This window comes from Temnothorax longispinosus, chromosome 4 (genome assembly GCF_030848805.1).
Source record: "Temnothorax longispinosus isolate EJ_2023e chromosome 4, Tlon_JGU_v1, whole genome shotgun sequence".
Classification (NCBI taxonomy): domain Eukaryota; kingdom Metazoa; phylum Arthropoda; class Insecta; order Hymenoptera; family Formicidae; genus Temnothorax; species Temnothorax longispinosus.
In genome coordinates this window covers 18,350,227-18,377,585 of record NC_092361.1, presented here as the reverse complement: position 1 = coordinate 18,377,585, position 27,359 = coordinate 18,350,227, and the positions used below count along the sequence as shown (strand labels likewise).

The 27,359-nt window shown below is 42.0% G+C and overlaps 2 protein-coding genes across 8 annotated transcripts in view; one reads left to right on the top strand and one right to left on the bottom strand.

The window, feature by feature from the left end:
- The window catches only part of LOC139811296 (BTB/POZ domain-containing protein 7), a 53,394-nt gene that overhangs the window by 2,922 nt on the left and 23,113 nt on the right, over positions 1-27,359 (bottom strand). Inside the window, exon 10 of one of the 7 annotated variants that reach the window (XR_011731599.1) lies at positions 7,570-7,687. The exons of the other annotated variants lie outside the window; for them this stretch is intronic. The gene's annotated coding sequence lies outside the window, so the exon portion shown is untranslated. The remainder of the gene's footprint in view (positions 1-7,569; positions 7,688-27,359) is intronic. 7 annotated transcript variants of the gene reach the window in all.
- Apolpp (retinoid- and fatty-acid binding glycoprotein apolipophorin) lies at positions 1,087-27,359 on the top strand. The gene is made up of 26 exons (XM_071775476.1): positions 1,087-1,251; positions 8,150-8,176; positions 8,347-8,531; positions 8,989-9,171; positions 9,258-13,838; positions 13,942-14,451; positions 14,796-14,976; positions 15,142-15,358; positions 16,313-16,605; positions 18,694-18,888; positions 19,029-19,255; positions 19,753-20,245; positions 20,532-20,713; positions 20,819-21,033; positions 21,273-21,846; positions 21,968-22,215; positions 22,380-22,623; positions 23,130-23,366; positions 24,165-24,304; positions 24,681-24,835; positions 25,109-25,292; positions 25,481-25,622; positions 25,715-25,903; positions 26,242-26,487; positions 26,639-26,842; positions 27,000-27,359. The coding sequence occupies exons 1-26, from the start codon at positions 1,182-1,184 to the stop codon at positions 27,027-27,029; spliced, it is 10,152 nt and encodes a 3,383-aa protein (XP_071631577.1). The 5' UTR covers positions 1,087-1,181; the 3' UTR covers positions 27,030-27,359.

The window sequence follows — 27,359 nt, the reverse complement described above, 5'->3', positions numbered from 1 at the left end:
TTTAATTATATCACTACTAAAACTATTTATAAATACTTGAATTAAAGGAAACAATTTTAGTTTTGCTAAAAAAATACATATCTCTTTTGTTTTCGAAAATATTATGATGTGAAAATATTTTATTTGGACTGAAGTTGATGTAGCGTTAATATTATACTAGTATACTGGATTAAGGATATACTGATACCATAAATAGAAATTTTAGAAAAATATATACAGGAAATGTAGAATCACTTCCGCTTCTAGCAAGATAATGTTCTGACATGTGAATCAAAGAAAACTGATATTTAAATGCAGGATTAGTCAGCGCAGCGTTATAACGCAATGGAAAACTTGTGGCCCGTGGACAAAAAAATCTCGGTTAGGACGAATTTCGTCATGTGTTACACATGTGCGTAACATGTGACAAAATGCAAGGGTCTCCCTATCCTTTAAAAGGACTCATCAAACCGCCTTGTCACCGCGGCCGTTTTGAAAGGACTTGATTATCCACCTTACTTTTCTCATGTATTTAAATAGTCCAAATATTGTATATATATATGTATATATCTCAATCTTTTTCAAAACATTATAAACTAAATATTGTTAATGTTGTACATATCATCAATCTTATTTGTAACTTTAGTTTTGTGTTCAGAAAAAAAAATGGAAAAACTGTATAATATTTTTAAGTATTCAATATACTCTGTTTTATATATTTTTGTGGTCGCGGGAAAGGGTGGTGACGGGAAGTAGATGTTGCTAGGTCGCAACTTCTACGTGATAAAGCATACGTTTTGCCCCCCAAAGCGGGGGGTCAAACGGGCGCGTCTATAGACAACATTCGCTTCGGATCTAATCTTCCATAGAACCATAGGAAAATTTCGATAAGTCGCTTTCACCGTCAACACTCTGGGACCTCTTCTTGGTGCGGGTAGAGAGATCTCTTTATCTCCTGCGTCGTGGTGGTGATGACGGAGCCCCCGACGACGGCGAGAGCGGGACATATGTGTACGAATGGCCCACAACATGCATAGGAAAGATTTATAAAGCGCGGGTGGGGAGCTGCGAGAGCATAAAAGCACGCACGAAGAAAAGCGCAGACGCTTTTGTCGTGTTCGCCCGTGGCCGCCGATCGTGTCACCGCTGATTGTGCGAGAGTAGTGCTAAAGTAGTTTGCGGTACTCGGGGGAGAGAAAGCCATGGGGCTCGCGAGGGCGGCCGTTTTCGCCGGCTGTCTCCTTCTCTTCCTGGCGGTCGACGCCTCAGGCAGTAAGTAAAGCGGAAAATGCGCCTCGTCGCTCATCCCCTTTTTCTGCAAAGTACTCCGATACTTTATGATCTACCCCCCTAGAGAGCTGGAACACGGCCGTTGCATCCGGCGGCGCGCGTACGCTCCTCTTTCTATTCTTCGCTGATCACGGAAGCGCGAAAGTTATAAGACCGGAGAGCAGTACCGATTCCGTACTTTTCCTAAATAAAGAACTTTCCTCGGTTGAAAGATGTAATACGTATTGAAGGGAAGAAAGTAAATGTGCTGAGAACAAGCCGCACGTATAAGGCGATATATATCAAGAGTTTTGGATTCTATTGAAAAGAAACTGCAGAGTTCTTCTTAGTTCTTTTAGCTTCGTAACTCTTTTGTACATCTATCCATGTAGAGCGGGAAATAGAATAGCCGAACGTTGTTCGAAATCAGAAGAAAGAAACTGTTCCCATTCTTTTACGTGCGAAATTACAAAGCAATATGTCCAGCAATATTTTTTATCCCAAGGTTTCCAAGATAACTGATAAGAATAATGATAAATAATGATAAACTAAGTTCGAATTTAATTTGAATCGATTGAGGGTTGAATGAAAGAAATCACGATATATTTAACGCGATATTTAAAAATGCATAATTATTTTAGCGATGAATAGTACAGTAATTATTTTAGGGGTAGTTCTTTCAAATTGTTCTAACAATTCTATTCCGATATGTACTCTTACCTACATATATTTTGTATATACGTTAGTATTTCAACCATATTTCACATTGTACAATATAACGTTGGTTAAATTATTGATATTCCTGAAGGAGCTCGCAAAGTTGCGTCTCAGCACTCAGATACGAAGATTTAAACCGCGTTCTCCCTTGCGGACCTTTCGAGAAGACCGGATGACTTCGATGAGTCTTAATTTTTCTATCAAATTAAAGATTAATGCACGAGTGTTGATAGAAAGGGTCAACGCGCTCGGCGCGGTCAGGTTTGAATATCATAAGGTTACTCGCTGTGTCAAGGATAGAGATTATCGTCGCGAATGGATGTCGAAATTACTGATATTTTCGTCAACTACAGAATCCCAAAAGATTCCTGGAACTTTATCCGCGCTATTGTTCCAGTGATTAACCAGCGAGAAACTATATAGATAACGAAACGCTTCTCCTTTATATATTCATTTGTAATTCCATTGCGATTTACAAAAAATTATCTTTGACGTCAACTATCGTGACGTACTTATCTAACATGATATTAAATTCAGTTTAATCTCCCTCGTAATAGTGAGGGGAAAGTGCTGCTGGGTACTTCTGTGCGCGAAATCCTTTCTCTCTTCGTTGTCTTTAGCGACAGTAATTCATTCATCGACGTGATAGTATTTGCATTATCGACATATAATTTTCCATTCCACGTTAAATTACAATTCATTCCAGATTTTAATTAATAATCAAAGTCGACCGCGCGCGCGCGAGCTTCTTTTATGTTTGTGAATGAAGTATAGAAGTTTTTATCGGCGAGCGCGTGTTTATTATTTTCTTATTACTGGAGGAAGAGATTAAAGAAAATTGTTCTTTCGATTACATTGTCAGGCGTAAAGGAAGAGAATGCCAGGGGCTTCCATTAACAAACAAGAATGCTTTAGGTTGAATTATGTTTCAAGCAAAGTAACGGCCACTAAAGTAATTTGTGGAAGGTAGTTGTGTAGGTGTATATAGAAAATCAGTTCTTCTCAATTTCCGCGAAATTGGAGCGAGTAAGTAATGGATGAAATGAATGAAACTCTTTTTAGCCAGAGAGCCCTTTTATTCTTATAAATAACGAAAAAGGGACACTCATTAATTTACAAATGTATTCGGTGTCGCGCGTGAACAAAAATGAAATGTATGATCCGCCGCGAATTGGTTAAATATTATTGTCCCATCCGGCAGGGAGCTGGTGGATAAAATGCTCATTCCGTAACTGTAATAGCCGATTTTATGTTTTTGCTCTTAAACGATACGGGGAACTCACTCCCCCTCCCCCTTCCTCGTATATCGCTATAGGATTGATAACGCTTTATCGTGCCTCTATAATTCTTCCTTCGATCGGTGTTGTTCGAGCTAATCTGGAGTAATCGCGCGTGCATTAGCGCACAATATATGTACACCACACAGTCACACCGAGATACACGACGACCATTTATGATTCTTTTTATAAAGCGCATCTCGAATGCGAGACTCTCCATCACGAGAGAATGCTTATTCACTTTCGAACCTCATATTCCCGGCGTTTGAATGTGAAATCAAACGGGAGTTCATGAATGCGTTTCCTCTTTCGCTTCCTCATAGAGGATTATTTGTTTCTATAGCAACGGAACCGAATATAAAAACCACAGAAAAGAACACTTTCGGAAAGGATTTTCAGGACCTCGAAGATAAATTCGTAGCAAAAACAAGTAATATATTATTTATTCAGGTAATATAATATAATATTTTAACAGGTAATATGGCATACGTCTTTTTTCGAAAAGGCGACTTTTAATTGCAATCAATCAACAACAATCAATGTTTATTATATAGTTTATTTATATAGATATAGACGGAATATTTCTTTCGCGCGCGCGAAGTAAATTATCGACGAAAATGAGGCAGGCTCGGAATGACAGGGGCTCGGGTAATCAATATCGCTCCTGACGTGAATGTGCGGTCGCATTTCTAACGTGATATTGGGTGGAAGCAATTAAGCTTCGCGAAGGAGCGAAACCCCTCGACCGTGCAGGCGAACGCGCGGTGGAGTTTCCTCGCCACGTTCTAGAAGTAACGAAATAGTGGTTAAAGAGTTCGCGTATACGGCGTATCGGTGCTCTCGGAACGAGGTCCGTATCATTGAAACGATTACAGGTCCCCCGTGTTCGACCGGACATTTGGTAAATTGATCTGACGTCCCTACATCCCAGTAAAATAGATCCGATCTGACCGTTGCGACGTAACAAACGTTCTTTCACCGCCGCGTTTTTAAGTACGTTAAAGGGAGCGTATAACACCGCGATGGCCGGAGCATCGCCACCGTTTCTCTCGCCGCGTGGTGTGCCCCGATCGCGATCGTCGGCCTTACGTGTCGCCGCGACACGGTTTTCCAATTGCCTCGGCTACGCGGCAATCGTATTTCCCGAAACGCCGGAAAATAAAAACAATGCCGCGCGAGAGTTGGACGTTTTTTTTTTTCCATATAAATTATAAATATTCCCTTCAAACGTAACATCTCCCCCGCTATATCGAGCCTCACCCGACGGCGGCGCATTGAAGGCGCATTAAATTCCGTGATAAATGATTACAATGGCGCGCCTGTAACGCGCGCGAGAGAAATGAAAGCGCGATTGTCGGGTTAAAAATATGAGCGGAGAATACGGGGGTTCATCGAGGAGAAAGATCGACGTTTAAACGCGCCGTGAAATAATGCCGGGAGATAGATAACCAGCGCGCCCCTGAGCGTATGAAATATGAAAGTGGATACTCTCTGTCGTTCGCGCCGGCGAATTTGCATAATGCATACGTTTAAGTAATATAACGAGAACGGAGCACCTCTAATCATGCGGCGCACATCGGGGAGCAAGCATACGCCGAGAAATTATGGTTGCAATTGTTAGATTACAGCAAAATCCCGGCGAGACTCTCTCTCTAAGCGCGCCGGTATACATTTCATATATTGTGTATACATCTGTCGACGTTGCATTATTCAGTCGACGAAATAACATTTGAACAGCGTAGCTATAAATTTAATTGACGAGTTATATGTTCCGCGCAATTTGCGTATAATTTTGGATTGGCTTCTTCGAGAGAAAATTTCGGCACAAATTATCCCTTTAATTCGGTTACTAAACTTGAAATAAAAATTTCACTAAAATCTATGTAAATATTAAGGCAAAATAAATTTACCCTATCTATATCTAAAGAGTAATTTACGAAATGTTTAATTGATTATATCCTAAAAATAACCAGTTGCTCCTATAAATATCTTGTTTGTCGCTTGGAAAACTCGATTCCGAATCAAAGGGTAAATAATACAGAAGAGTGAAAGATAGAAAGCAATTGAGAGAGATAAAAGTGCTAATACAATTTCAAAGGAATTTCTTCGTCGCACGTTCCGGCAGATAAAACGTGAAATTCCGACGGTTCGGTAATAATAAACGGAAATCGCCGCACGACTATATTTTATATTTCGACGAACTCGTAGATTGTCGTCAAAGTGACGACGATTAGAGGAAAAGAGATTGATCATCCCCTGTCCGCAGCATTATTGTAGAGAAACAATGCACATCTTGATCGAATAGATTCACCCTTCTTTTGGTCTATTCTCGCGCGCGAGAGGAGACTCCCACTTTCCTCCACCACCTCCTCCTCCTCTTTTCGCACGCGTCGTTCTTTATCCCTTTGTTATCCCTTTGTCCCCATTGAAGGAACGCTTCGCCCTTTCTCTTGTTGCACCTCATCTATCTATTTTTCTCTTCATTTATTCGGACTCTGTTATTTTACTCTGTCTCTCTTTCCCTCCCTCCCCCCCTCCCTTCCTCCCTCCCTTTCTCTCTCTCTCTCTCTCTTTTCTTACGTCATCATCATCTAAATAAAGTGCAATCTGAATATTTTTATTTATATAATGCGTTATCTGTCACATTATTTTTCGACAAAAAAAATACTTTTCCGATTTATTCGTAAAAGAATTATCCTACGCTCTTCCCTGCGGCAATAAAAGATTCCTAGTAGAGCCTCGCTATATATGCGCACACGTTTCTAACCGAATATAAATTGTGAGGATTAGATTTAACTGCTTCCGCTGTGAGATACTTTGATCGCTTCAACGGAAAACGCTAATTGTCGTATAACTCTTATGGATACACGTGCACAATTTGTAAATCGCTCCGCTTTCGTTTTCTGCTATTTGTTTCTGCTATTTTCGTAGAAACGATATCATTTTTGCCGGATGCAAATTAATTATACTCATCGTTTTTCGTCGGGCAAATATAAATTATGCAACTCGTCTCGGTGCAAAGAGCAATTTCTTATGCTCGCTTGTTTTTCGCTTCGATTAATCTTGATATGATATTGGGTAATATTTAGCCGGCTAATCTGTTATTAACGAAAAATCTATGTTTACACGTACACTTTTTCTCACCCTATATATGTATGTACATTAGATATACTCGCGATAGAAAATCAAACTTTGCGTTTGAATTTGCGAAGAATGCGAACCTAATTCCGACAGAAGTCTCAAGAAGTAGAACTATAAAATTTTGAAAACGATTAAAACAACAAATATTTATATGTAATACAATAAATAAGACAAAAAATTATACAAAATGTTCACAATTGCACAAATATATTGACATACCTTAAATATAAATAAAGAAGTTAATTTAATTCCTCTCTGCACAAAAAAGTTGCTTACAGACGTAAACAATATTTTTACATATTTTAAAATTTTCCGATATTCTTTGTTCCTTTAATACCGAGATTTTTACGATATAAATTGCGAAATAGACGTATAAATTATACGTCTAGCAAAATTGATATTAATGTTTTCGTGATACATGCAGTTTGTGGACTTTAAACTTCCGCCATAGTCGCTTAATGAACATCCGTTATTTCTTCATATTATTGACCTAATAACTTGTCGTTTATCTCGAAAATAAGTTGAGGGATACGGAGATTATATCGCTAATAAGACACACCAATCGTCTCTTAATAGAATACAACCTTATCTTATGTATATCTTATTAGAATATTCTTATTAGAACTTAATAGAATATAATATAATTAAATACAACCTAATAAAAATATTTTATATATTTATCTAATTTCATAAAATTATATAGTCAACTGTAAACTTCTGTAAACAAATAAGATTTGTCGCATCTGCTGAGTCAACTATATTTATATCATGTTATGTCTTGTTTGTGCTCGCCTATGAATTTTGCCATCAATGTTTATATTTTTCCGAATACAAGCGAGATAAAGGGGAAACAGAGATAAAGGCTAACGCGAAACGCTGACAAATATTAATATTAAATACTTATTGATAATTCTTCGTAATGTCTCATATAAAATTAATGTGTTTAATATTGCAATTACATTATGAAATTACACATGCAATTACATGATTAATGTAATGTCTGATATTTGAAAAATGTTCAATATTTAACATACATATATTTAAAAGTCGTGCATAACATATAACAACAAATGTAATAAATGGCCCTTTGTTACTTTAACGCGCAAATCGAAAGATTCGCCGGACTAAAAAGAGCGTAACGTAAATGTCAAATTACTACAGGTACTGCAATTGATTGATACGTTACCTTTTATAGCTCCTGCTCAAAGAGTCACTTCGGCTTCGTCCGAATCAATTTAAATGTTAAAGGGTGAAACTATTGTGGCACACCATTAAATCCGCCAGTCCGCGGCCACCGACACGCTCTATCGAACAAAAATGGAAGTTCCATGGTCCAGGGTCAAGAAAGTCACGATTAACAGCACGTTATCAACGTTCGACCCTAGCACCGAGTTCACTCGATGCATAAATATATTTTTTTCGACGTAATCTGTGCGTCAGGCATAATAGATTATGGCCCGTCTGTTTTTTTTTCTCTCACTTGAGTCCGTATTTCGATCAAATTCGAAAATTAAAGTAATGTCAAGTTAATACAAAAAAAGTTTTATTTTTTTTCGTTTTTGTTATACGCTCTCCGTTTTTATCATTCTCCTTGTCATATTTCTCTGCAAACACATTTTTAATTAGTGCAAAAAAAGAAGAAACATTTCCATTCACCTTATCGTGCAATTTGTGTTACTTTAGTTAACATAATTAATATTAAATACGTATACTCTTACAATTATTACTAGAAACAATTACTACATAATTTTCTATTTTCGTTACAGATAAATGTACAGTCGGCTGCCATGGAAGTAAGTATAATATTTTTATTAGCTATATATGAGAGAAAAATTGTCATGATTATTTTCAAAAAGGACAAAAAGTCTCATTGAATAAATTGAGATTAGAAAATTTTTTACAATATAGGTAAATGATTTCGTGATAGATTTAACTTATACGTATTTTTGCGTGATTTTTTTAGTGCACGGAGGTAAAGCCTATCAGGAAGGACACACATATATATACGATTTGGAAGGAACGTCTGTGACATCGGTCCCCGATGCTCAGGGTGACGCTACCTTGAAGCTGAAAGGTACCGTTGAATTGTCAGTGAAGCCTGACTGCATTCGGCAGATCCGATTGAAGGGCGTATCAATCAATGGAGCCGTAAGTATTTTTTTATCTACTGTTACATCATGTGTTTCCAAAAATATCTGTGCTATAAATATCGCAAAAGATATATATCCGAGGAAGACAGTAGAAATAGAGTAGAAATATGAGGCCCGGAGGTGTGATTTCGATCTTAAAGCGATATTAAAGAACTTTTAATCTAATTACGTTCAAATGAATCCCCGTAATAAAAACTTTTAATTTACTGCTCTCAGCAGGAATTAATCTGTGATAGTTTATATGATTTGTGTTTTCAATATAATACACATGAAATTTATTATCATTTTATAAACGATGAATTATTATAATTCAGTTTTATGATATAAACACATTACACACACACTCTTATCTCTTTTATTACAAGTTACGAGCATAGTAGATAAATTTGTTTCACATATTGCGAGAGAATACCAGAAGTGCAAGTGTGTGAAAGTATACGTATGCTATCTTTTAGCCAATATCGCTGCCAGATGTTGAAAAGCACGCGCTGCAATTCAACTATCACGATGGCCATATCGATACGGAGGTCTGTATCGAACCCGGTGACTCGCAGGCGTCTCTTAACATCAAAAGAGCGGTCACTTCCTTATTCCAATCAGCTGTCATACAAGAATCTGGCTCTACAACTCATCACGAGGTACAATCGTCTTAAATTCATTTATCGTATTGAAGTTTCAGTAGAGAGTTATGTCGATATAACGCAATTTTCTGTTATATTTTTAGGTCGACGTGTTCGGCGGTTGTCCAACTGACTTCTCTTTCCACAAAGACGGCGACTCGTTGGTTATCCACAAGGAGAGGGATCTGATCCGTTGCTCCTATCGCGAGAGCATCAGGAACGGTCCCGTGTCCGCGATCTACGATCAGAAATCCGACATCCAATCGGCCCCGTTGCTGTCGTCGCATCAGAAGATCGAGCAACGTTTCAAGCGCGGTATCCTCAACAAAGCGACCTCGGCCGAGACGTACAAGTTGAAACCCTGGAGCAACGGAGACATAGGCGCCAAGACCATCGTGCAGACCACTCTGACGCTCAAGGGTGAGAAGGGCGATAGCCCGAACGCCCCGGTTTCCCAGCCGAGATCCTTGATCTTCGAAGCGCCGCATCCCGTCGTCAAATCGTCGCCCGACAGCATCGCCGCGGCCGTAAAGGCAGCGAGCGCCGAAGAGCACGACGGCGTAAAGCACGACGCGGCGGAAAAGTTCGCGCAACTCGTCAAAGTCCTTCGTCTCAGCAGCAAGAACGACATTCTCACGATCTACCAGAAGGTGAAAAATGGCAACGGCTTCGACAAAGTCCTGGACAAGAAGATCTTCCTGGATGCCCTCTTCCGCGCCGGAAGTGGTGAGGCAGCAGAGGTGAGCGTGGATCTGTTAAAGAGTCACGAGCTTTCCGGGGTCCAGGAGCTTGTGTTCTACGCGAGTCTCGCTCTCGTCAATCACGTGAACCTACCATCGGTGACCGCTGTCACCTCACTTCTTGATCAACAAAACTTACCGCGCCTCGGCTACCTTGGAGTCGGCCAGGTGATCGGCAAGTACTGCCAAGAGCACCCTTGCGAGAACGTGGCCGAAGTCAAGCAGGCCGTCCACAAGATCCGCGAGAAGGTCGGCAACGGGAAGGCGAAGACCAGAGAACAGGAGAATCTCATAGTCTCGGCTTTGAAGGCGCTGGGTAACACCAAGTACCTTGACGACGCCACTCTGCAGAAAGTGGTTGGCATCGCCGAGGACAAGAACGTTCGCAATCGAGTCAGGGTAGCCGCGATCGAGGCTCTGCCTACCCGTTGCACCATGAAATGGAAAAATGTCCTTCTGAAGGTCTTGGGCAATCGCGAGGAAGACAGCGAGATCAGAATCAAGTCTTATCTGGCTTTGGTCGCTTGTCCCTGCCCCCACGTCGCTGAAGGTCTCAAGGAGACTTTGGACAAGGAAACGGTCAATCAAGTTGGATCCTTCATTCAGAGCCATTTGCGTAATCTGCGAGCGTCCGCTGATCCGAGCAAAGCCGAGGCGAAAAGGCATCTCGGCCAGATCAAGCCACGAAACAAATTCCCAGAGGACTTCCGCAAGTTTTCCTTCAACAATGAACTATCGTACAATGTAGGCGGTATCGGAGTCGGTTCCGCCGCGGAGAGCAATGTCATCTACAGCCAGAATAGCTTCGTGCCACGCTCCCTCAATCTAAACTTGACCACCGAGATATTCGGAAGATCTTTCAACTTCTTGGAGCTTAATACGCGAATCGAGAATCTCGACAGATTGATCGAGCATTACTTTGGACCCAAGGGTCGCTTCACGCAGGACGAAGCGGAAGATTTGGTGGAAAAGGGAGTGGACAGGGCAGAGAACGTCATTAACTACATCAAAGAGAAGGTCGGCAAACTGCGTAGCAAGCGTGAAGTCAAGCAGGGAGAACTCGACAAATTCGCCAAAGGTGTGAAATTAAGGAACAATGAGGTAGACCAGCAGCTCGACTTCGACCTGTCCGTCAAACTGTTCGGTGTCGAATTGGCCTATCTGACTTACGACGGCAATCCCACGCAGGTGACGCCAGAGCACATTATCGACAAGGTGTTCGACAACCTTGAGGACGGAATCAACAAGATAAAGAAGTTTGATTACAATGTGCAAAATCACATGCAGTTCCTCGACGCAGAGGTCGTCTATCCGACAAATCTCGGTTTGGCTCTCTCTCTCGGCGTAATCGGCACCAGCGTGGTCCATATAAAAACATACGGCAGGGTCGATGTTCCGGCTATCATAAAGAATCCGAACAACGCCGATGTACACTTTGGCTTGGAGCCCAGTGCCTCTATTCGTATTGCTGGTAACTTGGTCGTTAAAGGATTCGATGTGGAGTCCGGTATGAAACTCATCAGCACGTTACATACCGACACGGCGTCCGACATAACGGTGAAACTATTGGACGGCAAGGGTGTCGACGTAGTTGTCGGTATGCCGAAGAAGAAAGAGGAACTCATAAGTATTAGTAGCGAGATTCTGTTGAGCTCCGGCGATACATATAAAGCTGCCAAGTTCGGTAAGGGTAAGGTATATAAAGACTGCTTCGAGCAGCTGTCCAGTGTTCTGGGTATAACAGTTTGCGGCCACGTAGAATTCCCCGTTGATAGCATCGAGTCGGTGCAGAAGAGAGCATTCTTCCCACTGAACGGCCCGTCGAAGTTCAGCATTAGCCATGAAAACAATGACTTATCCACTATCCACCTCAAGATCTACCACGACAAGACACCCAAGTCTAGATCGTTTGAAATCTTGTTGGAGACGCCAAACAGCAAAACTAACAGACGCGTGTCTTTCATCGCTGAAGCCGCCGTCGAGCCTAACAAGCGCGCCAAACTATCTTTCGATTCTCCCTTCAAGAAAGCCTCTGTCGAAGCGGTAATAAAAGAAGAACCTCAAGAACGCTCGCTTACAGTTACCGTGCACAATGATAATCAGGAGTACTACGGGCGCGTCGGTCTTTTGGCCAGCGGTGCCAAGTATAAGCCGATCTTGGAGTACAAGGTACCGGAGCATATCGAGAAGTTGGCAGGTACCAAATCCGGATCGAAGACGTCCCGCGGCGGTCAGCAATACGAGGTGCAAGGTACCGTAGAGGTGGTCGATCAGGATGGTGGCAAGAAATACGTATTCGACAATGTAGCCCTCGTCGCGAGTGGTCAGAAGCTCGTCGGTCTCGACGGTTACGTTCACTCCGCGGAAAACGCCGCCAACTTGGACATGAAGGTGAACTACGGCGAAGAATCCGTCGCTCTCAAGTTGGACGCGAAGAAAAAAGATGATAGTTACTTCTCGATCAGCGTCTCGGCGTTGCCATCGAAGGATCCCAATATCGGGTTCAATATCCAGTCCGAAATCCACAGGGAACCGTACGCGTATAAATACAATCTGGTCTTTGTTCACGGCCCGGATCAGAACTCCAAGATAAACCGTTTCACCCTCGAGCATGAGGCTATCGCCAAACCGAACCAGGACGGGCTGAACTTCATCGTGGGTGGCTCCACCAAGATCGCATATCCTGCCGTGAAGCTGAAATTGGAGCTCGAAGGTAAGGTCAAACCTACAGAAGTAAAGGGCAAGATCGGGATCGTTTATGACAAATTCAAGTTCGGTTCGAAGCTGTCCGCCGAGCAGAACAAAGCCAAGGTAGGCGACTACGAGGTCGAATTCGAAGCCGAGCTTTTGCAGAACAGCATCAAATTGGAATCCAAGCGTACGATTATCGATCCGCACAAGAGCAAATATAAGAACAAGCTCGAGCTTGTACCGGGAGGTAAATACGAGGCCGATGCACTGGTGACGTATAATCGGGACAAGAATAACAAGAACGTGAACTTTGAGATAGACAGTGACCTGAAGCTGGACGGCAAAAAGGCCAAAGTTTTCGGCAGTTTGAACGTCGAGCGTCCCAATAGTGTTCAGTCACAGGCGTACGTCATCGTCGGCGACGTCAAGTACGTTGACTTCCTATTGAAGGCCCAGCAACTGGACGCGAATCCTCAAGGCAGTCTGACTTTGAACGTGAAGAATTATTTGGATGTCGCAGGACAGTTATCGATGCAGAATGGCAAAGGCAAGGTACATCTCAACATTGACTTGCCGAAGATCAGCCGGAAGATCAAGGGAACCGGCGACTTGGCGATATCCGGCACACAGTACAACGGCGACTTTGAGCTTCTACTCGACGCGGAGAAGGATCCGAACAAGCGCATCAAGCTATCCACTGCGAACGACATAAAGAAGAACGCCATCGATACGAAGAACGTGCTCGAGATAATGAGTCATAAATTCGAGCTGAACGGCAAGGGCAAGTTGGATGGTACCACAAACGAAGGCGAGCTGACCGCCGAAGCGGACGTCACTCTGCCGAACGGTCGTCGTCTGGCTGGCAATTTCAAGCGTACGGCCAAGAAGGATAATAATAACAAATACATTATCGACATAGCCGGCGAGTTAGAAGACCAGGAATCTAAGGGCGGCAAAACGCGAAAGATCACAGTTAGTGAAAAACTCCGCGACGTCGATTTCAAAACGTACGCGTTCCAGGGCGACGCCCAATTGAAGGCCGTCAACTCCGATGGCAACAGCGCAGAAGTCGAGTTGAAAGCCAAGAATCTCCTCGACACCGACGGCCACAAAAAGGTGCAAGGGATCAGCCTGATTCTGTCGAGCTCGCGTTTGTCGCAACCGTTCAATCTGCAATTGGAATTTAACGAGCGCGATAATGGCGAACTGTCCTTCAACGGTGCCTCTTCCTACGGCAAGGACTTCCAGCTGAAGGTAAGCGTAATAACTACTATTTGATATCTCTCTTGTCGTAGACACGAGCGGCGAGTGTCTATAAAACTAGACGCGTGTAAATATATCGTTTTATCGTTCGCAGAGTTCCGAAAACTTCGTTCCCGGCAACGAGATTGACAAGCCCTGCACGATCAAAGGCAACGCGGAGCTGATACTGCCGTCGGAGAAATTGCGTAACGTCAAGCTCGACTACGCGTACGATTTGCTGATCCAATCCGAGACGGACGGTGTCTTCGATCTGAAGGGATCGACGGCGCTCACTTACAACGACGACAAATCCGTCAAGATCGAGGGCGCCTTCAAGAGCTCCGGAATTAGCGACGGCGATCATCCCTACGAGAGCGATCTGCAACTCGATCTGGCCATTCTCAAGATCCCGCCTATCGCTTTCCGCGATCACGCCAAGTACGAACCCAGCGGCGACAAGGTGACGATTACGAGCAACTCGATCGTCAAATTCGACCAGAAGGAGATCACCCTCGCGCTCAATCCTCTCACGTTTAATCGCGATTTGACGTACATCGACGTGAAGGCCAAGGCCACCACTCCGTACGAGAAGCTGAACAACATCGACCTTGAACTCAAGCACGAGGTACCGTTTTGTTGTTTTTTTTTTTTACAATGCCTCTTCATTATTCTTCGTATTTAGAAAAAAAACTTCTCACCTAAGATCTAAACTGCGATCCCTCGCGTCTCGCTGATTACGATCCGGCTAACTGAATCATGTGCAAATATCTCGGGATTATTCCGGTCAGATATTACTCTCCCGGGATACCCCATGCTGCGTCATTTATAATAGTTTACCGCTGGTGACGTAAGCAGCGTGTGCTGTTTAAAGACGAAATAAAGTTTACGGTGACCCCGACGAGATTGCCGCGGGACGGCACTATCTATCTATCACGCGCATCTAATTTTTCCTCTATTTATCCTTTGAAGAGAGAACAGAGCGGACACGTAAGAAAAACCGACGCAGTCTTGCAGCTCAACGATGCGAAGCACACCTTGCACAGTGAAATTCGAGGCGGCAACCTCTCTCCGATGGTATACATCACTGTTACTTGCCCAGACACCGAGGGACACGTGAAATTCAACAAGCTTGGCGACCAGGAATACAAAGGTAACTTTCATCGGATTCAAGCAAAACTGTGTCATATTGCCTGTTTTACAATCTTCCTATGAGAAATATAAATATATAAATACGCTGTACATTTTTATTTAGAAAAAAAAAACAGCCTAGACGTACTTCTAAATGATACACGAGCTTAACAAATTTCGTTTTCAGGCGAATGGAAGATCAAGACGCCGAAAGGCTTCGTCACTGCCGACGGACACGTCAAGCTGCAGAGCATCGACGATTTCATCATTAGTTATAATTGGGACAGCGACAAGCTCAAGCATCGTAAGATGCACGCCGAAATCACTAACAGTCCCACCGCCAAGACTGGCAGGCGAATAATCATCACCGTCACCAGCGACGGTAAAAACATCGTGACCGGAAGGTACGTTTCATCCCGTATGTAGAACGACGAAACGTGCCGATCAATTCGCGAAACAATGTGAACCTACGTCATATCTTAACGTTAATATAATGAGACCAATGATATATAACTCGGGACGAGAAAATAAAATTTCTACGAACGCGCGAAGACGAGGCCGGGACATTCGGGGACGTTAGGAATTGTCTACAATTTGCTTTCTTGACAGTCTCGACTCCCATTAGCGATCCTCTGTCACTTCTGCTAAGGTCGATATTCCCGCAGTAATTCTAAACGATGTTTTCCGACGGCGATATGGATATACATCTCTCGCGCGTAACGTAAATGATCGATCGTTCTCTACGCGGCGACAAAACAAAGAATAAAAGATATCTTCGAGCAATTAACTGGGGAGGACGCGAGGTCGTTTTCAAAGGAGATCAGAGATACGGCAGAAGTCGTATCTCCGTTCGTCCCGCTATGTAATTTCATCGATTCACCCCGCTAAAATTAATTCAAGTGGCTTCCGAGAATACATTCCAACTGCCAGTCCTTTTTATTCGCGTCCCATCGAAATCGCCCTCGATCGAATCGTAAAACGTAAAAAGGGGTTACGCGGTTTAGTCGAAAATGTAGAGTATTATCGATCGTACGGTCGTTATAAAAAGCATGAAAAACAGTTATTCTCATCGGTTAGTAAAAATATCGATGTATCATTCGAATGAGAGGAACGATAAAAAAAAAAACGGGGACGTCGCGCGCAATTCTGACCGACGTTTAGTTTTCTTAGGATAGAAGTACAAGTTTGTTCTGTATCCCGGAGATATATTGTCGCCTATAAACACAATTTCACGAAGAGAGTTCGGAAAATGTTGAAAGTTAAAATGAAATGTATATAAACGTAAAGGAACAACGCGCGATGCGCGAAAGAAAGGAAAACGAATGTATTTATGATAATATTTGGTGATTTGTTCGCAGCACGAACTACAAGAGGCGCGACGAGGCCGGCAAAATCACCGTCGAGGGAAGTGGCAATCTCAAGATAGGCGAGGACACGAGGAGCTCCTCCTTCAAGTACACCCGCCAGCAATTGACTCGCGAGAAGGACGGCGAATCCGGCGTGCTAATCGTCCTGAACGCCAAGTTCGATCCGGCGGCTATTGTGGGCGAGGTGAAGCTCTCGAACAAGGAGCTCCTCGTTTTCAATAGCTATTGCGAGCAGAGCAAGGATTGCGCTCATTTCAAGCTTCAATCGAGCTACGACACCGACAGTAAGTCAAATTTCGTGCCGGGTTGATTATTTCCCTCGGAAAAGAGGATTGCGATCATTATGAGAGAGAGAGAGGGGCAGCTTAAGTACATTGGCCCGTATTCTGAAACAGCATTTATCAAGCGAGATTTGGTTTAGATTGTTCGTAGCCAAATATTTCGTTCCTTCGATCTCCCCATTTATTTTTACAGACTCGCAATTTGCAATATTCCTCTTCTTTTCTCAAATTTTCATTTTCGTCATTTCTCTTTTCTTAACGGTCTAATATTGGAAAATAGATAACCGTAGAAAATTTATGGTCGGTGAAATAAAGCAACAATATGTCGTTATTATATAATATAATAAGGCTATTATAATAATATATTATTATAACGCTTTACAATAACGCTGCTAAGCGAATATAAAGTATTAATAATTTGATATTAAAGTGTATGTGTGTGTGTATACGTGTGCGCTCTCATTTAATCTCGATGAAACGAAAATTACAACGCGAGTTCTGCAATATACCGTAATAAAAAGCCTTTCATAAATAAAGATCGGTATAGGTATATGGCGCTCCTGTGGAAAATACGTCGTATCTCGACGATACGCCGCCTCTCGCTTCGCGTGCCCGTGGGCCAGACCTTTATTAAGATACTCTCTTCGTCGCAACGTACCTGAATTCGTAAAAATGCAAAAGAGGGATACGAGGAGAGACCGTATATGATAATAATAAACCCCCGTCGCGCGCGGTCGCGCAAGAGGACACCGAACGGTATCGTTCCCCGGGCGGGCGTCTCCCAGGAAATCATCCCTTATCCGCAGCCCCCATTCGTACACGCGGATCCATCCTATTCCGGATAATTAGAGAAACTCCCGACAGTGGACCCCGTCCACTGATAACGCGTGGCCATACCGTATATATTGTCCTCGCCGCACCGTCTCCAGTTCTCTACCGTGTGTATGTTTCGCATGAGTGCGCAACACGTCGCAATATCCCTGTGTGTGCACGTACGCACGTGCACACGTTTGAAATTTCGCGCAGGGGAGGATACATGCCTGCCTTGTGCTACTACCCCCCTACCGCGCGGATCTCGGTCGATAGGCGATTCTATTCTCGCGTGATCTGCGCCTAATTCGTGCCTCGCCTCAGTTATTAATAGAGCTCTGGAATTGCATCCCTATACGTGACGACGTTGCGGCTGGTGGTGGTGGTGGTGGTGGTGGAGAACGGGTGCAAGCGACGGCGGCGTGCCGCCGCATTAACTCGAGCACACAATTCATTCTTTTTTTTTTCCCTTCTGTCCTCTCTCCCTCTCTCTCTTTTTCCCGTCTTTTTTTCTCGCTCGATGAGATCGCGTCGTGAGGATCGCGATGCGAGAGGACAGGCGTGACCACACCACCGCGGGTGGCGACGGGGTGGTGGTGGCGGAGTTACACGGGGCGATACACAAGGAAAAAAAAAGGAAGAAGTTGCCCGCCGGTGCGGAATGACGTCACGCCGCAAGGGCGTGTGCTCCGCTGACGTACACGCGTCTTAATCCTTTCTAGCACCGCGATGACGTGTAGCGCGATAAAGTTTACTTCGTTTTATTTTTTTTCCCTCCACCCTCCCCCACACCTTTCCCTCCCTCGGGATCAATTTGGCGGCTGTGGCCTGTCAAGGGCCTCGGGAGTTAACGGAAATGAAATTTCCGCTATTAACATCGAGAGTAGCGCGGGGCTGCCTGAATGTAAAAAATAGGACAACGAATTTCCAATGAGAACATTAATACATTGTGATCCTTTTACGATTGTCCAGCCTGTGAAATACGTACTCCTCGTCCTCTTACGATTTTATCACAATTGTCGATTTCAATTAATTTTATACGTGATAATAATTTCACAATTTGATATTTATTAGAAATTCTCATTTACCGTTAATCGCTTGATAGATGTCAAAAAAAGTAAAGTCGAGTAAAATGGATCGACGTACACGAAAAATATTGCACGATAAAAGTCGCGGCTGAAGGGATTACTTATTAAAAATGTATCTCTTCCGTCATTTTCTAGTTTCGACTTTTTTCTCAAGACAATTTTTATAATTCGTGTTCCCGCGTTTGTTTCACAGATAAGAGCTACATGAATCACGATTTAACGGTGGAAGTAGACCTGAAGAAATTCAACGTGCCAGCTGAATTCGGATTGAAGACAAGCACCGAAGCCAAAGGGTCCAGTCTCGATCACTCTGCCAACTTGTACTTACACTCGTCGAAGGACAAGTCCCAATATGCCTATAAACTCTACATTCACCCCAAGGAAAGCGGTAAGAAATCCTGCGCGCTTCTCTATTAGTAACTTTTGTTAATTAAGGAGATAAATAACGTCGCAATTGCGCGCGATACTCTTAAAATCGACCCTGCTGGGGGTGAAAAAATTAAGAATCGTCCCTTTCTTTTTTTACAGCTGCCATTCTGACTTTGCCCAGTCGCGAACTGGCCATTATTGGCACATTCGACTTGCCGAAGACGAAGCAAACCGGAGCGTTCAAGGTCGACGTCTCCGTTTACTTGGACAGGAAGAACAAACCGTCCGACAAGACTGCTCTAATCGCCAGCGGTGACGTTAATATCGAGAAGAACAGCGGATCTATCAGCGGAGAGGTCAAATTCGTATATCCATCTCAGCCAAAGGTATGACTATTTTATCGGATATATTTACATAGCGAGATTTCTAAATCTATACGTAAAAATCACACTGAATAACGTCCAAAACTTTTAAATTTACATGTAAAAATTACATCGAATGACATTTGATGTTAAACAAAAATTTAACTAAAAATGCATTTCCAATTTGCTTCCAATTTTTGCGCGAATAAGGTCAAAGCTTTTATAAAACTAGCGAGAGAGTGAGAGAGAGAGAGAGAGAGAGAGAGAGAGAGAGAGAGAGAGAACCCACCTCGGCAAAGCCTTTATTGTCGATTTTCTCGCAATCTAGCGAGAACGTCGAGTTTCATCGAGCCACTCGGCTATAAAAAGGGCAATGTAATACGTTCTCTGTCGATTTACCTCTGCATGTTCAGTTTGTTTTTTTATTTTGATCACATTCTCGCAATTTCAAGCCAATTGCCAATTAAATAGTTCGCTTGATTTGGTTTTCAAATCACATCGAATGTGATTCTGTTTGTCAGGATATGTCAGTGAAAGGTAAACTTCACTACGGCGGCGAACACCTGCTTGACGCAAACGTAGATATCGACGTCTTCGCCAAGAAAACGCAAAAGATCAACGTGGTGGCAAAACTAAACCGGCAAAATATCAACAAGGGTCACAACGTCTCCAGCGTGATCGAAGTGAGCAGTCGTGGGCAACAACTCAAAGTCGACCTGAAATCGCACGTAGCGATTTCGGAATACGAACTTGGTTTTGGCAGTATACTGTCGTACACGGACGTGAATCAGAAGCCGAAGAGTTTGGGCGTTCTGTTCTCTGCGGATCCCACGGAAACGTATCTTCTTGTAACTTCGCCTAATAAAGAACTTCTTCAACTCAACTCAAAACTAAAATTAAGCCAAAGCGTGCAGAAGTTCGACGCGGAAGTCGCGATTCTGGGCAACAAACCTATTGTAATTAACTTCGAAGGGCATGATTGGAATAGCTTCACTTATACGGAATACCAAGCAGGTAAAAAATTTATTTCGAATTAAACATTGTACTCAGAGGATATTATATATATATATTTTTTTGTTTTAATGACGTATCTTTATATTATATATCTTTATATTATATAAGATATAATAATAATTAATTATCATAAATTATTATCTATTAATTTTTTAATAAAATGTATGTGTAATAATAAATTATCGCGAATTTATTATTATATTTGCTTTTAATATAAAATGTCAAAAGTCATTGATTATATTTTAAATCATATATAAGTTTACGCGAATCCGATGTTTTCCCTCAGATCCCAATGAGAAGTTCGTCGTGAACGGGCGCGTTGTGCTCGGACAACTGGCCGAAATTCATGCCGACGCTTTCAGGGATGGAGTGAAGAAGGATCTGTTCCACGCTTTGATCCACCTTGATGAAGAGAAGTTCCTCAAACCTGACTTCGGCTACAACAAGGACAACATTGTCTACGCGCTCGTAAGTACATTTTCGTGCGATGTGATAATTGTAGTATTGCTTTACTGACTTTATTGATATAATTTAGATTTAGCTTTATTAATATAACTTATTGATATAATTTAGGAACATTCTCGAGTGCGCGAGTCATTGAAACAGCTCAAGGACGTCTCCAATGATATAGTCAACGAAGCAGAAAAAGAATTGACAGATCTTGTAGAACATTTGAAGAAGGCCCAGCCGAACCTCAAACCACTCTTGGACTATTACGAAACCGAACTGAACAAACTGAAGAATGAGCTCAACGCTGACCAAACCATCAAAGACATACAAGCTACTTTGTAAGAATTTAATAATTATTTTTTCGATTTTACATCGTATTCGTACAATTTTATATAAATTTAGGAAAGGTAATAATAAAGACACTTGTAACAATCCTGCATATATAATAACTACACATTTATGATATATATATATATAACAACATATCAACATGTAAATATCCTTATAAGTTGAAATTTATATCAGTCGTGGATCCCGTTGGGTTGCCGCGCGCGTAATATCGATCGTATTCTTCCAGGAACAAGTACTTCGGAGCTATTATCACGGCCATCACGGATACCATAAAGCAAGTAAACGCGCAATTAAACGAACTTCGGAAAGAATACGCTGAAGTACTCGCCAAGCTCGAAGACGTATGGAAGAAGGTTTATCCTCAGCTAAAAGAATCCTACAACAAGATAGCTAATGCGTACATAGATGTCGTCGATAGCATCGCCAATGTTTCGATGGCCTACCTCAAGGCACTGCTCACCTTGATTAATGAACATCAGAAGGAGCTGAAGGAATTAGCGACAGTGGCTGCGGAGCTCATTCAGGACGTTGCTAAGATCGTATTCAAAGCCGCCACTCAGATCAGGAAAGACGTTGAAGAATTCGTCCTCATGTTGAGAAATCAAATGCAAGCCTTACCAATCTTCGACATCGCAAAGGAGCAATTCCAGGATATCGTGAACTTCCAAATTCCGGAAGCCGTGTTGGCCTCCATTCACGAACTCAGCGAGGTCATAAAGGCCATGCTACCGACTGACGAACTTCGACAGCTCTTCAGCGCTACTTATGAATACATCATAAAGCACGTCAAACACGAGAAAGTAAGTTTCCCTACCCGTCTTACGTTGCATTTTGCCATTTCAGATAGTACGCTTCGAACGGTACCGAAATTACTAAAATAGCAAAGGTCTTGAAATAATAAAATGCTATCGTCCCGCGCAGGTCGATAATACCAATGAGATCAAGAAGATCTATGATCATGCGGTCGATGCCATTGTGTCCCTCATCAAGCTTCTGGAATCTAGCGGCGCCTTGGACAACATGTTAGATAGCTTGTTTGAAGCTCATCTTCCCGTGGAGCTTGAAATGTTAGCGAAATTGCCAACGATCACCTCAATCAAAGTATCTCTCGTCAATCTGATACGTAATAACGAATTACCATCGGCCGCGGATCTCTACTACGCCTACAGGTATTTTCTCTTCTACTTTATCTACTTTAACTTTCGTTTTATTACGTATTATTTTCCTGTGAACTGCGAGATTTCACGTTTATCAAAATTAAAAAATAAACGTTACACCTTTTTCGCTGCAAGAATGCTAATCAATGTTAATAATTTTTTTTTACTTTAAACAGACCAACTCTGCTGCTTTCCGACATCATACCTCCCTTCAGCAAATTCGGCGTCGTCGTCGACGGAGGACATATCTTCACCTTTGACGGCAATCATCTCAGTATGCCCGGCGATTGCACCTATATCTTGGCCCAGGACATGCAGGACGGCAATTTCTCCGTCGTCGCCAACTTCAACAAAGGGAATCTCGTTAGCGTAACCGTTACGGAGCCTAAAGAGAGCATCACGCTGAAGAACAATGGCAACGTAAGTTTATTTCTCTTATCTCTTAACCAATTTCCTATAGCGGCGGCAAGTTACGTCGGTGGATATGTGACATGAATTGAGAACGGGGTAAATGAGTTGGAGAAAGGGAAACGTGAAAGGGAGAAAGGGAGATAGGGTGGGTAGGGGGTGAAACCACCAGACCACTCTCATACGGTATTCCGTGTACGAGTCTTATAATGCAATCCCGTATTGAACTGTAACTCTGTAAGTTTGCTGGGGGGCTCCAAACTTCGCTGACAAGTCAAACCCTATTATCCTCGCGTTGCTTCCCTTATAGACGGACCGAGCGAGGAAGGAATAAAAATCGCCCCGTTGTTCGTTTTGCGCGCGAGCTCCGTTGCCGATCTCTCACAAAGCCCGCGCTTCTCGCAATTTCCACACGTTCATTTTTGCGTTTTCGCGTTTTTTTTTTAAAGAAATCCCTCTAGCTCTCTCGACGTTCACGCACACGACTGCATTTCGCGCGTTTCTCTCTTTTTTTCCAGATCCTGGTGAACAGCAAACCGGCTGATTTCCCAGCCAGCACGAAGAATCTGCGCGCGTTCCTCGTTTACAGGACTATGAACATAAAGTCTACCTACGGTGTGCACGTCCTATGCACTCGCAAGCAATCTATGCTTTGCACGGTCCGGGTGTCCGGCTTTTATCACGGAAAATTACGCGGTCTTCTCGGTGATGGCAACAACGAATATTACGACGACTACACGTTGCCGTCTGGAAAGGTGAGTGTGTAGCTTGTTTTACTGTTAAATAAATTGCCTCTCGTGCAGAATATCAGAGGCGAAAGGACGGTTGTACTGTCGCATAATATTTCTTAAAAGGATTTTGTTAACGATAATTTCATAAATTATTGTTTTAATTATTACAAAAGCGGCCACTTTACATATACAGAATAATATAAATAAAAAATATTCTCTCCTTCTGAAATTAATTCTATTATGAGAAGGGTTGGAATTGATATCTTAAGTACGCTGGAAGTGAAATGAAAAATGTACACACGTTATAAATATTTAATATAATCTACTCTCGCAAGCTCGTCCCTTATTTTCTCGGCGTCGCGCTTCTATTCATAAGGCCTTGCGGTAATATCGCCGGACTATAAATCATGTTCTTGGTTATACTTTTGTATACTTTTATTCAAAAGTTTTCGCTTCGATCGATAGACAAATGTCTACGTGGAACGGCATTCTTTTCCGAAGGGATCACGAATTCCCGAGGGGATCAGTATTTCTTTCGTTGCGAGATAGATATCTAAGTCCGTAGTTTGCGCGCGAAACTGGAAAACAGTTAACGTTTCTCTATAATCTGCGTTTCTTAAGTGAAAAGATGAAGTACGTCATATTTCAGTATGCAAACATTTCGTCTTCTGTCCGCGAGAATAAAATTGAATGTTCCACTTTCGAAAGTAAAAGTAAATATATGACGAGTGTTTTACAACGAAAGGATCTTACATCGTAAAGGGTAAGAAATTGCAGTGCTTGCAGTGATCTCTAAAAGCGCCTTTCTCGCAATTGAAACAGATTACCGAGAGCGAGACTGAATTTGCTAACGGATACAAACTGAAGCCCGATTGCGCGGCTGTGAACGCGATCGATCACAAGGCGAAGCAACGTAATCCAGTCTGCACTGACTACTTCTCCGGCCAGAAGTCTCCGTTGAAGTAAGTACATTCGCCATTTAAAAAGACACGATTAAATTGAATTGTCAGATTTACATAGAGAAAATATAATGCCACAAATTTAGCTGTTTCGGATGAAAAATTAAAATTAGCATTGCTTTAATTTGCCCAGTTGTTCAGATGTTTGAGAGATTTAATAAAGCAGTTTGTGAAAGGACGATAAGATAAAGTATATACTTATCGCATTAGAAAGTAGTTCTTGGGATATAATCCATATCTCGAAATCCTATTGCGACATCTCGTGTATTACACATTTGAGGCGGTATTCCACGAATGCTCGAGACAATATAATCGTCATAACCATTTTATCGTTAACTTAGAGGCAACTTGGAAATGATGTTTCTCCATGATGTTTTAGAAAGTGCTTCAACTACGTTCATCCGAGTCATTACCGAGATGCCTGCGACGCTGCGGCTAACGGAAATCCGGAAGCTCCTTGCTTGCTCGCCACCGCTTATTACGCCAGTTGCTATTATAAGCGTGTTTCCGGAATAAGCATTCCATCCATTTGCAGTAAGTTAAATTGTTGACTTGTACTACTTTACAAAGCACAAAGTCGAATGTGATGTTAAAACAATATTAATGCAAGGAAAACCAAAATCTCTCATTGGAAAAAAAAACTTATTTGAGACGCACGCGATATGGGAATATTTTATATTAAATATTTGTGTTAATTGTAAATTTACATAAACAATTGTTTTACAATACATACAAGAGATTTAAAAGACAGACAGAGACACCGAGTCTTAGAAGAGAAATATTTTAATGTGTACCATAATATTTTAGCAACCTGCAAAGTTGGCGAGAACACAATTGCCGTTGGTGATACCTTCAGCGTTAAAACCCCGAAGAATCAAGCCGACATTGTTTTGGTAGTCGAACAAGTTCAGGAGAATGAGAAAGTTTTTAAAGATCTGATTCCATCACTGATAACCGATCTAAGAGAAGAACTGAAACAACACGGCATAACGTATGTAAACATTATTCTTATAATTATAATAAAAATATTGAAACTACTTTCCACAAATACAGAAATCAGTTGTAAAGATATCTAGAAGGCGTTTGAAAGATCAGAATGCGCATATAGATTCATATTGCGATGTTAACGTATTGTAATATTTCTTTAACTTTTTATTCATATTGATTATGTCTTAATAGGGATGTTCACATCGGCTTGATCGGTTACGCCGAGCACATGAAATGGCCGCAACATTACACCACCGGCGGTAGTACCAACATTGAGGGCGAGGTGAAGAATATGAAATTCGAGAAGCCAGAAGAGCCGATTATTACTTTGGAGGTAATTTATCATTTTACGAAATTATAAGAGAAAGATTTAAAATAGGAAGATCTGATCTTTTTGATATACGAGTTACTTGGGGATGTTCGCAGGAGGCCAAGAAAGGTGATATCGAGAAGAAAGTGAAGTACCTCGAGCAAAGACTAGACCTGGAGCTTGGCACCTTCAAATTGACCGACGCCTACGAGGAAGCCATTAACTATCCCTTCAGACCTGGCGCGGTCAAGGCTGTCGTCTCAGTCCTCGCTACCCCCTGCGAGAAGAGTCCACTGCCAATATCGGTGAGCTTCCACTCGCGATCTCGTTGTATCACTAATTATTATTATTTATTAAAGTCAGTCGATGGATCGGACGTATTACAAGTTTACGAATGATTTCACAAATATCGCCTAACTGCAACTACAATTTGTTATTTATTTTCTATTTCTCACTTTCGCGAAATGTAATTTCAGACAAAAACGAGAAGCTAATTAAAGTTAGGTGCTGATAGAAACTTTAAATAAACCATTGGTGGAAAAGACTTTCCTACTTAGTTATGCGTTACTGTAGAATCACAGCGTAATACTTTCATTTTTTCATTTATCAACGTTAACAGAGGGATTTCAAATTGATTTTTCAGTTGCAACAATTGAGGATTATAATTGGACAGAAGGTGTACCGAGATTTGGGTCTGACTTACTATCACATATACTATACCAATGACATCCAGGTCTCCGGCAAAGCGCAAAAGAGTATTGTCGGTTACGATAGCGACAGCGTATATGTATTCGGCGACAACAAGAAGAAGCCACTGAGCGGAAACACCGAGCTTAGAAACAACATGGTTCTCCCTACGGTTGACGTGTGTGCCGACTTTGCTATCGCGGTAAGTACGCAAAGAAACAAAAAAGAGAATCAACTTAAGCATCTCGAAGAGATAATTTTTGAATTAATGAATAAGTTGATTACCCTAAATACATAAAGAATAAATGATGAAGAGTAATCGGATCGGTTATTACACCGTAACGTTATTGCAGTCTGGCGGAGCGGCGTTCAGTTCCAGCAATTTGGTGGACGCTAAACCGAATCAGAAGAGGCAGTTCTCTCAAGTTACCGCTAGAAAGATCGTCGAGGACCTCACGAGTGTCGAAATTGAACAAGATTGCGTTTGCAACCAATTTCACGGAATTGAACAGCCTCGTTGTAAGATCGTGGGACGCAAGGAGAAGGAACAACTTGCAGTAAGTGTGCACGCTTCAAACCATAATCGCGGTAATACTCGTGAGCTGCGCTATGGTAATTAACGCCAACACGGCGTTAACTATGTAAATTCAGTCGAGGTAACATAGGCGTTAGAAACAATACAATTTATCTTATCGCGCTGTTATTATGTTGCAGAGACACACGAAAGGAGGAGTGAAGGGTTGAAGGAGCCACAGTACTACGCATACTATTATTACTAATTAATTTAGATGTAATCTATTTGTTACTTTGTTACAATATCGTAAAAGCTCTTTTTGATAGAGTGATAAGTGATATAATTGCATCATTCGGTCGGTATCGCTGATCCTCCACAGATCGAAAAGAATATCGGGTGCAAAACTCGAATTGTGCCTCATGACAATTTTCTTCGTTTTCTAGATCTAACATAAACATATGCAAATTAATGCAATTGGTGTACCATTTATCGATGTACCAGCGATGTTTTACAGAGAGAAATAAACATTGAACATACTGCTGTTCGTGTGTAATTGAAAA